At 45.2% G+C, this 13,711-nt stretch overlaps 3 protein-coding genes across 9 annotated transcripts; 1 reads left to right on the top strand and 2 right to left on the bottom strand.

Moving 5' to 3' along the window:
- Positions 1–205: 205 nt before the first annotated feature.
- On the bottom strand, positions 206–4,298 carry LOC101765162 (methionyl-tRNA formyltransferase). Its single transcript, XM_004969534.1, has 10 exons — positions 4,137–4,298; positions 3,857–4,054; positions 3,668–3,770; positions 2,904–2,974; positions 2,720–2,824; positions 2,107–2,140; positions 1,757–1,857; positions 980–1,039; positions 726–923; positions 206–607 (listed from the first exon to the last, which is right to left on the bottom strand). Exons 1-10 carry the CDS (start codon positions 4,254–4,256, stop codon positions 515–517), a joined length of 1,083 nt encoding a protein of 360 aa, XP_004969591.1. The 5' UTR covers positions 4,257–4,298; the 3' UTR covers positions 206–514.
- Positions 4,299–4,875: 577 nt separating this feature from the next.
- LOC101764757 (acidic endochitinase) lies at positions 4,876–6,094 on the top strand. Its single transcript, XM_004969533.2, has one exon. It carries the CDS (start codon positions 5,007–5,009, stop codon positions 5,922–5,924), a length of 918 nt encoding a protein of 305 aa, XP_004969590.1. The 5' UTR covers positions 4,876–5,006; the 3' UTR covers positions 5,925–6,094.
- A 463-nt stretch (positions 6,095–6,557) lies between these two features.
- Positions 6,558–12,335, bottom strand: LOC101762729. 7 transcript variants are annotated; one of them, XM_012846423.3, is made up of 6 exons: positions 11,774–12,333; positions 11,632–11,681; positions 8,300–9,740; positions 8,034–8,095; positions 7,475–7,649; positions 6,558–7,396 (listed from the first exon to the last, which is right to left on the bottom strand). In XM_012846423.3, exons 3-6 carry the CDS (start codon positions 9,681–9,683, stop codon positions 6,915–6,917), a joined length of 2,103 nt encoding a protein of 700 aa, XP_012701877.1. In that variant the 5' UTR covers positions 9,684–9,740; positions 11,632–11,681; positions 11,774–12,333; the 3' UTR covers positions 6,558–6,914. The 7 variants fall into 7 exon arrangements, with proteins under 7 accessions (XP_012701877.1, XP_022682631.1, XP_004969584.1 ...); XM_022826896.1 differs by having other exon boundaries at positions 6,558–7,649; positions 11,345–11,681; XM_004969527.4 differs by having other exon boundaries at positions 6,558–7,649; positions 11,529–11,681.
- Between the last annotated feature and the right edge of the window lie 1,376 nt (positions 12,336–13,711).

The following is a 13,711-nucleotide window of genomic DNA, read 5'->3' as shown; positions in this document are numbered from 1 at the left end:
TCGATCATCCATCGTATCCAACTCCCGCATCGCAGCAGATGCGTTATCTCTACTTCACAGCTGCAGAAGATAAGGATCATCTCACTTGTAGACATTTTTGCCAGGCAAGACCGCTCTTCAATTCAGTGGAACACGCCACGAGAAATAAGCAAGCACCTTCCCAGAATATACACTTACGGCACATCTAGCAACATCCACAAGAGAGTAAAGATAAATTATTGCCTCAGCACTTACGGAGACAATAATATTTTTTCTTTTTGTGTTCTTGTCCAAAATTCATGAGATGGTATTTGTTCACATCCTTCCTCTCAAGTTATCAAGCAAAATAAAACAAAAGTAGCATTAAATTGAGACCTCAAGTCATTTCTCAATCATAACAACACCTTGTGGGAATGTGGGTGCAGCTAGGATGACGTCAATGCCCCTGCAAAATTTTAGGGGGGCAAGCATGGAATATACCTCTTTGCGCATATGATAGCATCCAGGCATCGCCATGCGAATGCAGATATCCACTCTATGGTGATTTCAACAGCTTCTGACCACGCAAACCATTCCAAAAGTCCCGAGCCGTTGTTACTTTCTTTCCAGGGAGTTGAAGTTCCAACACCTAGTACACACAACACAAAATTAGATAAGCTGAGAGAAACACTGAGAGAAGACCACGAACCCACAACGAAACAGCTGAAAGGCAGAACTGCTATTTGTCAGCAAAACTGGACACAAACCTCGAGCCAGGTTGATCCACTGCAAGGAATCAGCAAGGAACTCCCGGAGAATAGTATCTCGTTTTCATCTCCGACCTTGTCACATGATGCCAAAACCTTTGTACTGATAACCTTAATCTCTAGCATATCGGGTTCACCATTTTGATTTATGAGTTGTAGCTTTGCACGAGTTCCAGGCCACCCTGAAAATGCCCGCACCTACCAGAGTTGGTTGGCAATAGCTTTGATGAGTACAATAGGAATTAGAAACTCACCTTGTTATGGAGCTCTTTAGCTTCTTGGTCAAATGATAACCATGACTCCTCAGAATTTAACTGGAAAACATAGGTCATTAAAGTAAATTAGTAAAACAGACCATCATGATAATTTAGTTAGGCTATATGTAAAGAACTATTTGAGTGCATTACCCTGCTGAGTTCTTAAGTGCTTGTAGATTAGAATTCCAAGTCTCAGTACTAGGTAGTACAACACATTCAGCAAGTACCTCTTATCTATTGGAAAGTGAGTATGACTAGAAAGAAAATTAACCAGAATGACCTAGCTGAATTTGTACAGCTATACAATGAACTGTAACACACTCAACAGTAGCTTCAGTGCAATGTAACTCTAGAAAGTTTGTATATCAGCTCTAGAACCACAAGTTCTATATATAAAAAAAGGGTGGAGCCCCCAGCCGTAAAATTACATTCTTATATATTCTAGTTGCACCATTTCCAGTTCATAAGTACAAAGAAACAAATAATTTTATATGTACAAGAAATTTAAGGAGGCCATCTAGAGTAGGCTATGAACTAAACTGCAGGCAGAAAGTAAGAAGCTCACTTAACTTGATCCTTTCTTTGTTGAACATGTTGAATCCAACCATATTATGTTTAGCACTGAGCATGATGCCAAGGCAATATAATGTTATTTTTTCCTGTAAATTTTAAGTGGGACTAATGCGAAGATTTTCTTCAGTTTCATATTAGAAGACTAAATTAAGTTGCATTATATGACAGCACACATTTAGGACTACTACTGCCAATGCTCACCTTGGGTGCCAACGTAGCTTTGGAGTCATCCTGTGGTTGTGCCGTTTCTTTAGCCGAACCATCAAGAATGGATGGTAGTTCATTAATCAATAGCTTGGATCCTATTGAATACAAGAATCAACATTACCAAGTTCGAAATACAAAATAAAGTGTTAAAAGCATCCATCCTGTTTGTTTGCAAAACTTAATCAAGTAATCATTAGACCCAGCTAAGAGTTAGGACAAAGAAGAGCAGCAAACATGCCATTAGGACAGGTAAGCTTCTAGAAGCTATACGTGGACCACTTTCATGAAAATGACCATGTAGAAATGTGACCTTTCATGGATTATGATTAATTTGTAACCTTTACCTATATCAAACAATATAGCAAGTAGCTCTGGTGCCTGCAGACAAAGAAAATGGCATAGTAAATAATCAATGGAGGATAATACCAACTTGATAAACAAACATCTGCTGCTTCACTTTTAGTTTTTTAGTGTGAACTAATCAAATTCTGCTTAGGAACTTGTCCTAGTAAATTGAACTAACAGCATACCCTGTTAGTCGAGCAGTGGAAAGTTTTAGCTCTCATCACTAATCAGATGTACAGTTGTACACCCCCATAAACATTAGAAATGAACAGTGATTATTGATAATGCATTAAATTCTTGATGTCTAACATCCAGTTTCAGTATGAAGCCAGATAATGAACAACCAAAGCATAATTTTGTGCAATCAAGTTATCCGTAATGGGGATGCTGGAACCCTTGGTCACTATTTAAAATTTCCCCGCTTAAGATTATGTGATCGGACAGCAACAGGGAGGCCTAAAATGACTGATTGGTACCATACCGTTCATGTAATTCATTTTTAATCATAATTCATATATCCATGCCCATGTAAAAAGAATTGCAGAATCTACTGTATAACTTTCAACTGTCAAGATGATCAATCAAACTAGCAAGACAGTGAATATAAACTACCTTAATGCACTCATCAACAGAAAACCTTTCACACGCAATCACTGGACCTGCATCCAATGCGCGAACAGTATATGCAAGGGAAACACCTGTTTCTTCAACACCATCCTACAGAAATAGTTGATATAAATAAAAGGTACCACATAGTTCCAGTGGCACTGAATTTTAACAAGGAGAGCAATTAAACCTGCAATGCCCTCTGCACAGGAGCTGCACCACGATATAGAGGCAACAAACTTGGGTGTATATTCACTGTACCTGAAATACACAGCAGATGATCAGGGCTTAGGGTTCCCAGAAGCATTTTACTACCTGAAACCCAACACGCTCCACTTGTTATCAACCAAATTAGCGTTTTAAAAATAGCTTGACTATGAACTGACTGGAAGTTGGCAGTATATTAGTTGGTTTGTGGTAACCAGAACAAAAATCAGATATATGGTGTGAATCATCATGCATGCATAAAGCCTGGTTCCTTTTTTTTGTTCTGTTAGACAGGCCCTTGATAGAACCCAGTAGCTATCTAGTTACCATTGAAAAGCAATAAGATAATTCGAGAAGTGGATCAGGATTCCATAGTGAAACCAATGGTAACATGCCATACCAATACAAGCCACATACGAATGCAATGTGTGTATATATGCCATGCCAATGTCACTTTTTCTTTAGTTTCAAGATCTGAAATACAATTATAGATGTTGCAAAATTAGTGTAAGTAACTGTCACGACCTGCATTTGCTTGTAGACATCAAGTAGTTGGTACTTAATTCTAACCTGCATTACGTGTTAACATTTTGCCAGAAACAGTGAACAGCAGGTCCTACTTCCTAGACAATTATGGTGGGCTCCTAGTGGACTACTTATGCTTGAACATGAGGCAATCCTTGCGCATTGTGCATCACTACATTCAAACATTAGAAGGCAAGGCAAAATTTAGACAGCCAGACGTACCGCATGGTGGGATATCAAGAAATTTCTGGGGAAGAATGTTCCCGTACGCAGCAGTTATGCAAACATCCGGTTTCACTTCCTTCAAGTCCGACAGAAAGGACTCCTGCATTGCATCAGAAATCACTATGAACCCAAACCCTCCATAGCCTTACAGGACCAATACTCAAGAATGGCGGCCAGGAAGGACACCTCCCGGGCCCGCTCTGGCGTGAAGATGAGTTCCTCCGGGAACCCGCGGTCGAGCGCAAGCTGCGCGACGGCCGACGGCATCAGCTTCCTCCCCCTGTTCTTGGCGGCCGGCGGCTGCGTCACGACGGCGGCTACCTGGAACCCGGACTCCGGGGAGCCCGACGCGGCCAGCAGCGTGTCCAGGACCGAGGCGGCCACCTGAGTTGCGAGCCGTGTTCAGTAATCAGACCACGGAAGCTGAGTACGAACCGAGAAGCTGAGATTGCGGGTGCGGTAATACCTGGGGCGAGCCCAAGAATACAAGGTTTTTCTTCCCGGCGCCGCTGCCTCCGCCCGGTGAGGCGGAGCTGGCGGCGCAGCTGAAGAAGCGGCGCAGCAGCGGTGGGGAGTACCGCGCCATGGTTTCCCTCGTGGGGGGTTGCTGGGATGGGGAAGACGGGATTTGAGGGTGGAACGGTGGTGGAAGGAAAAGGGTTTGGGGCCTTCTTTACCGGGTGCCTGACGGCCCGACAGGTCCCAGTCTCCTGGGCCATTCTTGGAGAATGGAAACTGCTCCGGCCCGTGGCGCACATAGAAGACGACGCAGAGGCGGCCGGGGGCCCAAGGCCGAATCCATCGTCCATTCTGCATGGTCGAGGCTGACGGCGACGAGCGCCACCGTCAGTCCGTCACACATGGTCGAGTGTGACACCGTTTGGCGAGGTCGATGGGTAGCGCTGAGCAGCGACGTGTGTGGTTAGACCTATGAGGCGACCTGATGTGCCGTGTGTGACACGGTTGACTTGGTTCACTGGCCTGTGCCCGGTGCAATCGCCAACTGAAAGCTCGAGCATGCCTCGCTGTTGTTGTTTTTTTTTTAAAAAAAAAGCTAGGATGCCTCGCTGTGAAGGTTAGTTAAGCATGTCTAGAGAGAGAGAGAAAGAGCGCCCACGCGCCCACGCCGACCTCATTTTTTCTTTCTTCCAAGAGAACATGTTTCTTCCAACAGTCCCCAGGATCACACGCGCGAAGTTGCTGCCGTGCCCAGTGCGCCCACCGCCCAGGCCATTGCAAGCAAGATGCAACGATAACCGTACACCCAGGCAAACTCTATATAAAGAGCCCAACTCACCAGTCTTGAACGTGTATACACATACCACACAGCATCCATATGGCTTCGTCAAGAATCCTTCGCTCTTCACCTCTCCTCGTCGCCGCGTCCATCTTGGTAGCCTTCACCGCCGTCTCCGGCGCCGGCCAGGTCGCCGTTTACTGGGGCCAGGGCGGCAGCGGCGGGGACGGCTCCCTCGCGGACACGTGCGCCACCGGGCTGTACAACTTCGTGAACATCGCCTTCATCAGCTCTTTCGGCAAAGGCAACGGCCAGCCCCCGGTCCTGAACCTCGCCAACCACTGCGACCCCGGCGCTGGGACCTGCGCCGTGTTCAGCTCCGAAATCAAGTCGTGCCAGGCGAGCGGCGTCAAGGTGCTCATCTCCCTCGGCGGCGCCACGGAGACTTACTCCCTCACCTCCGACGACGAGGCGCGCGGGCTCGCCGACTACCTGTGGGACAACTTCCTCGGGGGCAGCTCACCGTCCCGCCCGCTCGGCGACGCCGTGCTCAACGGCGTCGACTTCGACATCGAGAAGGGCGGCGTCGACCACTACGACGAGCTGGCCAGGGCCATCTCGTCCCGCTGCGGCGGCGCGTGCGTGCTCACGGCGGCGCCGCAGTGCCCGTACCCGGACTTGCACCTCGACGCGGCGATCAGGACGGGGCTCTTCAGCCACGTGTGGGTGCAGTTCTACAACAACGCGCGGTGCCAATACGCGTCGGGGGACGCGAGCAGCCTGGAGAGCACGTGGAAGCAGTGGACGGCCACCGTGCCGTCACCCGGGAATGTCTTCCTGGGGCTCCCGGCGGCGGAGAGCGCGGCGCCGAGCGGCGGGTACATCGACGCGGACACGCTGCGGTCGCAGGTGCTGCCGGCGGTGCAAGGCGCGGCCAACTACGGCGGGGTCATGCTGTGGGATCGCGCAAGAGACGCCGCCTCGGGTTACGGCAACAGCGTGCGCGGGAACGTTTGAACGCTTACCAAGTGAACTGCTAGTAGCCTGCTAGTATTAGTGATGGCACGAGCATGCATGCTCAGTTGCTTCTTCCTTTCTCCTTAAAATGATGTCATGCACGGCTACATATTCACTAGTCTCTATGCACAGATAAATGAACCCGATGCGGATCTATTTTGCCTTTCTCATTGTTCACTGTCTTCCTGCAATTGTCCTTTTCTTTTTTTTTGGACATGATATTGATAATAAAAATCATAAATAGTTTATACTTATGAGAGTCAATACACCTAATTCTTCATGTGTCGATGATCAAAGTTTTAAAAAAACAGCAAGAATCGTAAATAACCTATATTTATTACAATTGGCACTTTGTCAGGAATAGCTGTTAAGAAATAAAGACAAAGTATACAGCACTAAAAAAAGTGGAACATCTGAAGGCAGAGGACACTCAGCAAGATAGCCAGACAAGCATGAGAAAAAACAGTGACCTTACCCAAGATAATTGAGACTGGAATAAGAAGATACGATTATTTAATTTCTTTGCGATTTTCAGCAATATCCATTCAGAATTTGTTTTGCAATGTAATTGCACTGAATTTGGGCACGGAAACTAATATGAGGAAGCACTGAGATTAGAAAAGAACGGAGAAATTATTTCGATAAACTTGGATCTATTTTATCCAGGACCTTTCTGGTGCCACACTGCAATAATTGTGTTACAGATAAGTCACACTGGTGCTCTTCAACATTGTTCAAGGAAGGACAAAGGCGTCCTTACCTTATCCACTATTGTTACAATCTTGTTTTTCATGGAACACAAAAGAAAATTGACAAAATTTAACACATCATAAATATATTGGCGAGACATTATACTAGAAGAGACAAAACCTTGGGACAAAGAATAGGCTAGGCAATCACACGTTATAATTAGTTTATTAACGCATCTTTTTTACCTGCACGTATCTCACAGCTAGTGGACAGAACAAATATCAGCACACTTGTCAAATGTCACAGCCCTTGTGTCTTCCACACTACCGAAGGACCCCTTTTCTGAAGTTCGCACGGTCGCAGCTTGTTCATTGCTCGTCCCATCATCGCCATTGCAGCAATGCTTGGAAACTGACCTTCAAGATCATCAGGTGGCACATTAAACTTTGGTGTTTGCTTTTCAACATTTGAAGTGCCATGGTAAATAGGGGTGCCACCTTGGCACCATCTTCCTATCCAACTGTTAAGACTTTTTGCCGAAATAAGAGAGCCTTCTAGATTTTGTTGGTTAACCAATCTTCCATACCTTAGCTGGACCTCCTTCGCCTGGTTGATCATATCAACTTTTCCCATGTCAAAATTAAGCTCTTGACCAAAGATGGTACATGCTCCTCCATGTGGTGGACCATCTCCAATCTTTGATCTCTTGGAACAAGGCAAACGAGGATCCAAGACATCGTTTTGCAGACGTTTGAGCCACCTGTCGCTTGGCTCCAAACATACTGGTGACTCAATTAGAAGACTGGAAATTGGATTTCTCATTCTGCTTATCCGAAAAAGAACTAGATCTAGGTTCATACTCGATGTCTTCGATATGCTCCATTCTTGCTTATTAGTGCATGTTTCTTTAAGAGAAGACCTGTGATTTCCTGCAGTCACGTTGAGAGTTTCATTTCCTCCACTGCAGCTTGAAACTCCTCTGATAGATGAAGTTGCTATCTGCTCAGATTGTGCTGTGTTTGGACAGCCAAAGTCCTGTGGAAAAAAATTTAAGCTGCTAACAATCACAACGACAGTAAGAATTATAAGTTTGTAATATGAATTGACATTTTATGATCACGGGCTTCATGACGAATGTGGAATGAGTGGCAAGGTGTCAAGCATATAATAAGGTGAAGTTACTGTAGAAGACTCTCTGGGTTATGTTTTGCATACTGCACTTTCTCAATTTCAGTTTTTTTTGGGGGGTATTAGCTCTAGTATCATGATTTTCTATATGCATGATAGCACAAAGACTTGGTAAAGTTGCAGACACTAAAAAAGCTTGCGTGAAGGAAAAGAAAGCTCTATTTGCAGTTGTGTGTACTATTTGCATGAAGTTAAATAAAGTTTTATGATTCATGGTGTTTGAGCACTAACTCTTTTATGGTTGCAAACATGAGGCTGGTATAATACCTTCTGTGTTGACGTTGAAGCAAAGCCTGCAAAGAAGCCAGAAAAAAACATATCAATAAATTACAGTGAGTAAAAGCTTTAACAATTTTGTGTAGAGACTAGTTTCCTCTCAGTGGTATTATGAGGCACACCTTTCGGCACAAACAACAAAGTAAGTAGGTTTTTGCATTTTGCCATCCAGGTGTACCAGAAGAGCATGCTTTAAAATAGATTATCTCATAATAGCTCACCTGATGCATGATGCGTGTTACTGTACAAAGTATCAGTTTTAGTTGCGAACTGTTTCTGGGCTCCCAGTGAACAACAACCCATGTTACCACAAGATCTACCTGAAGATATGGGATCATTGAAATATGTAACGTGTGATTTGGAAGGTAGTGTTAGCATTTCAAATAAGCAGGGAGCCTTTGGCTTGCCATCTGTCAATATGTCCTTTGGTGGTTTCCTAGGAGCCAATGTTTCAACCTTGCTCTTCATTGCTAGTGTGCTTTCAATGTTACCAGGTAGGTTGTAGGATTTTGTCGACTTCATCGCAGAATTCACCCTGTGTGTATGCAGATTCTCATGTTCACTCTGTAATAGATTAGCAAATACCATACCACGATCACTAGTTCCCACATCACTCCCTTTACTGATGGTAGAAGCATTGACCGGTCGCATCTCACATTCTCTACCAAGCACTAGCCCATGATTTGCTACTTCCTCAAGATCTTGTTGCTTAGGGCATCCTCCTAATGCTCCTAATTGCATTTCCAGGAGTGTACCTTCAGCATTTTCATTCTCTTTTCTGCTTGCTGAGAACATGAAGTTCTCACTAGAACAACAAGGTGCTTCCTTTGAATTCACGACAAGATTGCTAGAACAGAGCTTGTCTGTCAATGAACATGATGAATTAGTCTCATTCTTGCTGCAAGAGCTTGACTCTTCAATTGATAAATGGCCTTTCAGTTTTTTCCCAGCCTGATCAAAATTGAGACCAATAAGTTTATCTTGGTGAGACAGGATGCCACCTGTAGATCTGCACTTACTCATATTCTCATCAGCTATTCGATGTGAGTGGAACTGATATTCCTTTGACGAAAATGCCATCACATTAGATGTACACATGTTTACCTTCAAATCTTTCTGCGGAGCAAAAGACTTATCAGATGAAATACCAAATGCAGTGCGTCTTGGGTTAAGTATACTGTCAATCTTCCTGTTGATTTCAAACATAGGGAAGTGATCCCACTCCATACTCAGATTGTCTGAGCTCAAAACCTTACGAGAATTCACAGATATATCTGAAAGCTTATGAAAAGAATATCTTTCTGATACCACTGTATTAGCAGCATATAAGTTCATATTTTTCTGCATCATGGAACTTTCAAAAGGTGTACCAACCCGATCAACATTCTTGCACTCAACTCCTTGGCAAACATTATGAGTTATGCCACAGGTCTTGGAACTAAACTGATGTGTATTCTCTGTAGATGCACCTGCATTGCTCACTCCCAACATCAGGCTTTCAGACACTCTAGCTTTGATGAGCTCAAAAGGTAAACCAAGATCACTTTGGCCCGACAGAATTTGAAACTCTTTCTCTCCAAATCTTTTGGCAGGACAATCTGACATGATTACAACTTTCAAGTGCGGTTAAGTTTCATGGATGGGCAGATTTGCTTGAATGTTCTGTCAAAATGGAAAGAATGGAGGTGTAGCTCAAATTAGAGACTTCACTGACAAAAGGAAGCAATACATTATTATTTATGCCAAGTGAAAAGGTATCTTGGACTTGGAAATTCAAAATAAAATAATAAATGCCTTTTGAGTAAATGGCTTTTTAAGTAGCTAGTGAGAATGGACTATGGCAAGACTTACTTACGAGAAAGTACACTTATATAACAAGGCCATCACTCAGGTGACTAAAAAATCAGGGGATTCCCAGAACTTCTTTTTGACTGCCATATGGCTAGGTTCATTTCGAACACCATTCAACCACCTTCTAGTGTATCTAATATGTTTGGTTTTTGACTCAAAGGATTTTCTTCTAAGCTTAAAATCCAAATTTTAGTGGGTGCAGCTGATCTGTGTTGCGCTATTTGGTTGAGTAAGGGGACTAACTGGATAAGAATTTCAGAAGTAGGTCGCTGCTATTTAAAGAGGAAGAGAGAGATGCTTTGAAGTTGGGTTACAGGAAGTTGGAGACTACCGTAATGGAACTCTTCAACAGATTTGGCTGGAAGTTTAGTAGCAGGATTGAAGCGTAGCTTTCTCTGCTCTTGTTGCTTGTTTGAAACATTTTCCATTATATGGTGTCTGATACTCTAAGTGCTACTTTGTTTGTAAAGTTTGGCTATATAGACATAGACTTATGTGTAAGTGCCGAGGCCGGAACACTTTTTGCTTTATCTAAAAAGGTGAAAAAGTAAAACCAAGAGTGACAGGCAGAGAGTTTTGCAAGAATCACAACTATTACTGGCACTAGAAATTTCAAAAAAAATTATAAAAAAAACAATATATCTAGTATATTTCGACCCTTACTATTTATATTTGAGATTATTTTAATCAAAAGATTTTTTGAAAAAATGTAACCTCAATGTTCTTTTCTTGTTTTATTCTAAAGAAAGACTCTTTGATGTGTTCATTTAGTTTTATCCCCTCGGTGAATGGTAAAATCACAAAATATTTTCATATCAAATAGTAAGTCAAAGACTATCTCCACTCTCCGGTTCGTTCTGTCATTTTTTACAAAAACTGTAAATGGCACTTTGCACAATATTAAACGGTTAAACCTACACGGCTACACCCAACCCAGCATCAAATTGTACTATCAGAAGTTGTAAAATAAAACAGCCATTACCAGCTTAGATGAATCCACAACGTATCACGATGAAACAAAACTAGAGCTCCAGAAAGTAAAAGTCATCAGCTTTAGTTCAACAAAACAAGCTGACGGCAATATTGCTAACAAAGTAGTATGCAACTTCATTAAAGGATTACACTTCAAAGAATTTATACATCAGTTAGTCAAAACAGAAAGGAGAAGGGTGTGGACGTGCCGTAATAGCCCTGAGAAGGCTCGCTTTGTTTTTTGAAGAAATATTTTCTTTTTGTACAAGGGCAACGGTATTCATCGTACTTAATTATGTTTACCAACCATGTACTAACAGTTAGCCATGAACGTGAAATTAGGAAGACTAGCACTAACTGCCGGTTGATTAGTTGTTAACAGCATTAAGATGGTAGGATCCCCATGATTCTTAGTAAACGGTTTGTGAAATTAATCTTCGTACGTTTACAAGGTTCTTGTTGCAGGCAAGGCTTTGCTGTCGAAGTGTGTTATGCAACCTCAACAAAGGACAGTGGCGAAACTTCTACATCCAAGCTACACGGCTGCAACTGCAACTAGTTGTGAAAAAAAAAAAGTAGATAACACTGTATAATTCGTCATTCGTGCATATTTATCCCAACAATTACTTGACAAAAGAGGTGCCTTAATACTCAGCAGAAATTCCAAAGCGCCAACCCAAGTGGACTAGAGGAGAATTCTTCATTTGCCATACGAAGCAGAAGTGCTTACAAAAGAAGAGACCATCTAGTGCCGTCCCAAGCGAAGTTGGCATGATAACGCTGCGGTTCGGAAAACAAGAGCCCAAAAATCAAGCAATCTACACATGAAAGCAGAACAAGAAACCACAGACAGAAGAGGAGACTTCAACTACCTCAGTGATCGCTGGCTCCTCCTCGCCAGGCGCAAGCAAGATTAGCCCACAAACGCCTCCGCCGCGAGAAACAGCAACCAGCCAAGGCTTAAAAGAGCCCGGCCCTTCCCCCGAGGAAGCAGCTACGCGGCGGCGGCGGCACCTGTCCTGTCGCCCACTTGCGCCACCTCTGCCAGGAAGGAATGGATCAAGTGCCGAGCAGCCCCACTGCTTTGCCGCCGGGCAACATCCCCGTCCCCATCCCGACGGCGGCCTCCGCATCCGCGGGAATCAAAAAACATGTGGGCTGGGGACGCTGCACGGGGGGTTCAGCGAATTTTCGCGCGGCCACGGGGAATCCCCCTCTTCCCCGGCCAGCAAAATGAGCCAATCCTGGCGCGCGCGGGGAAGGCGCGGCGGACAGTGAGCTGTGGCATATATGCGGCCGCGTCGCGTCGGCTGGCCTACGAGGCTAAAGGCCGCCATTAGCGGCGGACCAGGCGGCGCGGGGCGAGCGACTGGCGAAGGAGACGTCGGAGCAGCGGGGGGGTGGGCGACGTCGCGGAGTCTCTGCCAAGCGATGCAGGGTATAGATGACCAAATGGGCAGGTCCACCGGGCGGCCCGAAGTACGGCTTAAAAAACACGACGCTATCACGACCCGGCCCTATGGTAATAGTGCCGTAGTGTCGGATTTAGCGACTGGTAGTCCATTAGGGATTATTAGGTGGTAGATTTATAAGCAGAGGAGGACGTAACACCAAGAGCTTGTAACATAAGGGCACAAGGTTTAGATAGATTCAGACCTCCGAAGAGTAATACCCTGTATCCTGTGTTCCGATGGATTGTATTGCTAGTATGGGATGCGAAGAGTTGATGCACGTTGGGTTGAGATGAGTTGAGGTGCGTTGGAGTTGGATGTCAGGTACCTTGGGGAGCGTCCCTGGCCGCCTTATATAGATAGACAATTTAGGGATACTATCGGATAGGATCTAATCCTAGTCGGTTGTTACATGGAAAGCAATCTGATTCAGTTTACAACAAGTATCCTATGATATCCGAGCTGAATTGATTCGCCCAGCCTCTTGGTTTGTGCTCCACACGTCTTCATGCCTTGGCCCGCACGTCATGGTCGGGCGGGCTCACTTGTCAGGGCCGACTAGTATCTTGGTCGGTGGGGACCCGTGGGTACCTTTACCCCTCAAGCCCCCAAGCGATGTGGAGTTGAACAGGAACCTGACGAATGCGTAACTAAGCTTGTAATGTACTCGGCTGAAATTGCGGTGTTGTCATAGTCATGGAGAGGCTGCGCAGTGCTTAAAAAAGGAAGAAAAAAAAATTGAAGCTTCCACATGTGTATGACCAAATGCGCATGGCTATGCAACTGCCAAGCTCCGAGATGTCTAGCATCTGTAGATCGAAGGGAAGCATATGCACTCCATATGGAGTAGTCCCTGAGCATTGAAGCGATTAAAATAATCAGTCTAATGGTAAAAAATTTGATGTATTGTTTCCTTCGTAAAATGGATACAAATATAGCGCCTAGCTTCCGAGCGCGAGAACTAGCGGAGGTACACCGACCTAAAATAGGCGTCCAGCCCTCGAGCGCGAGGACTGGCGGAGCCAAGGAGGTACGCCGACCTGAAGTAGGCGCCCAGCTCCTGAGCCTGGGGCCGGACGAGCCGTGGAAGCACGTCAGGTTGCCCCTCCTCCCCCACCCAGCCTAGGTCGGCCGAACAACGGGTGGCATGCCGAGTCGTCTGTGGCGTCCAGTCCCCGAGCCTGGGAGCCGGACGATCCGCGGAAGCACGCCGAGTCACCTCTCGCCTCGAGCTAGAGAGGTCGGTCGGGCAACAGAGGCACGCTGAGTCATCTGTGGCGCCTAGCCCCCCGAACTTGGGAGCTGACCGAGCCACGTAAGCACGCGAAGTCACCTCCCATCCCGAGCCAGAGAGGTCGG

Source organism: Setaria italica, chromosome V (genome assembly GCF_000263155.2).
Source record: "Setaria italica strain Yugu1 chromosome V, Setaria_italica_v2.0, whole genome shotgun sequence".
NCBI lineage: Eukaryota > Viridiplantae > Streptophyta > Magnoliopsida > Poales > Poaceae > Setaria > Setaria italica.
This window is presented reverse-complemented; position numbering and strand designations above follow the sequence as displayed.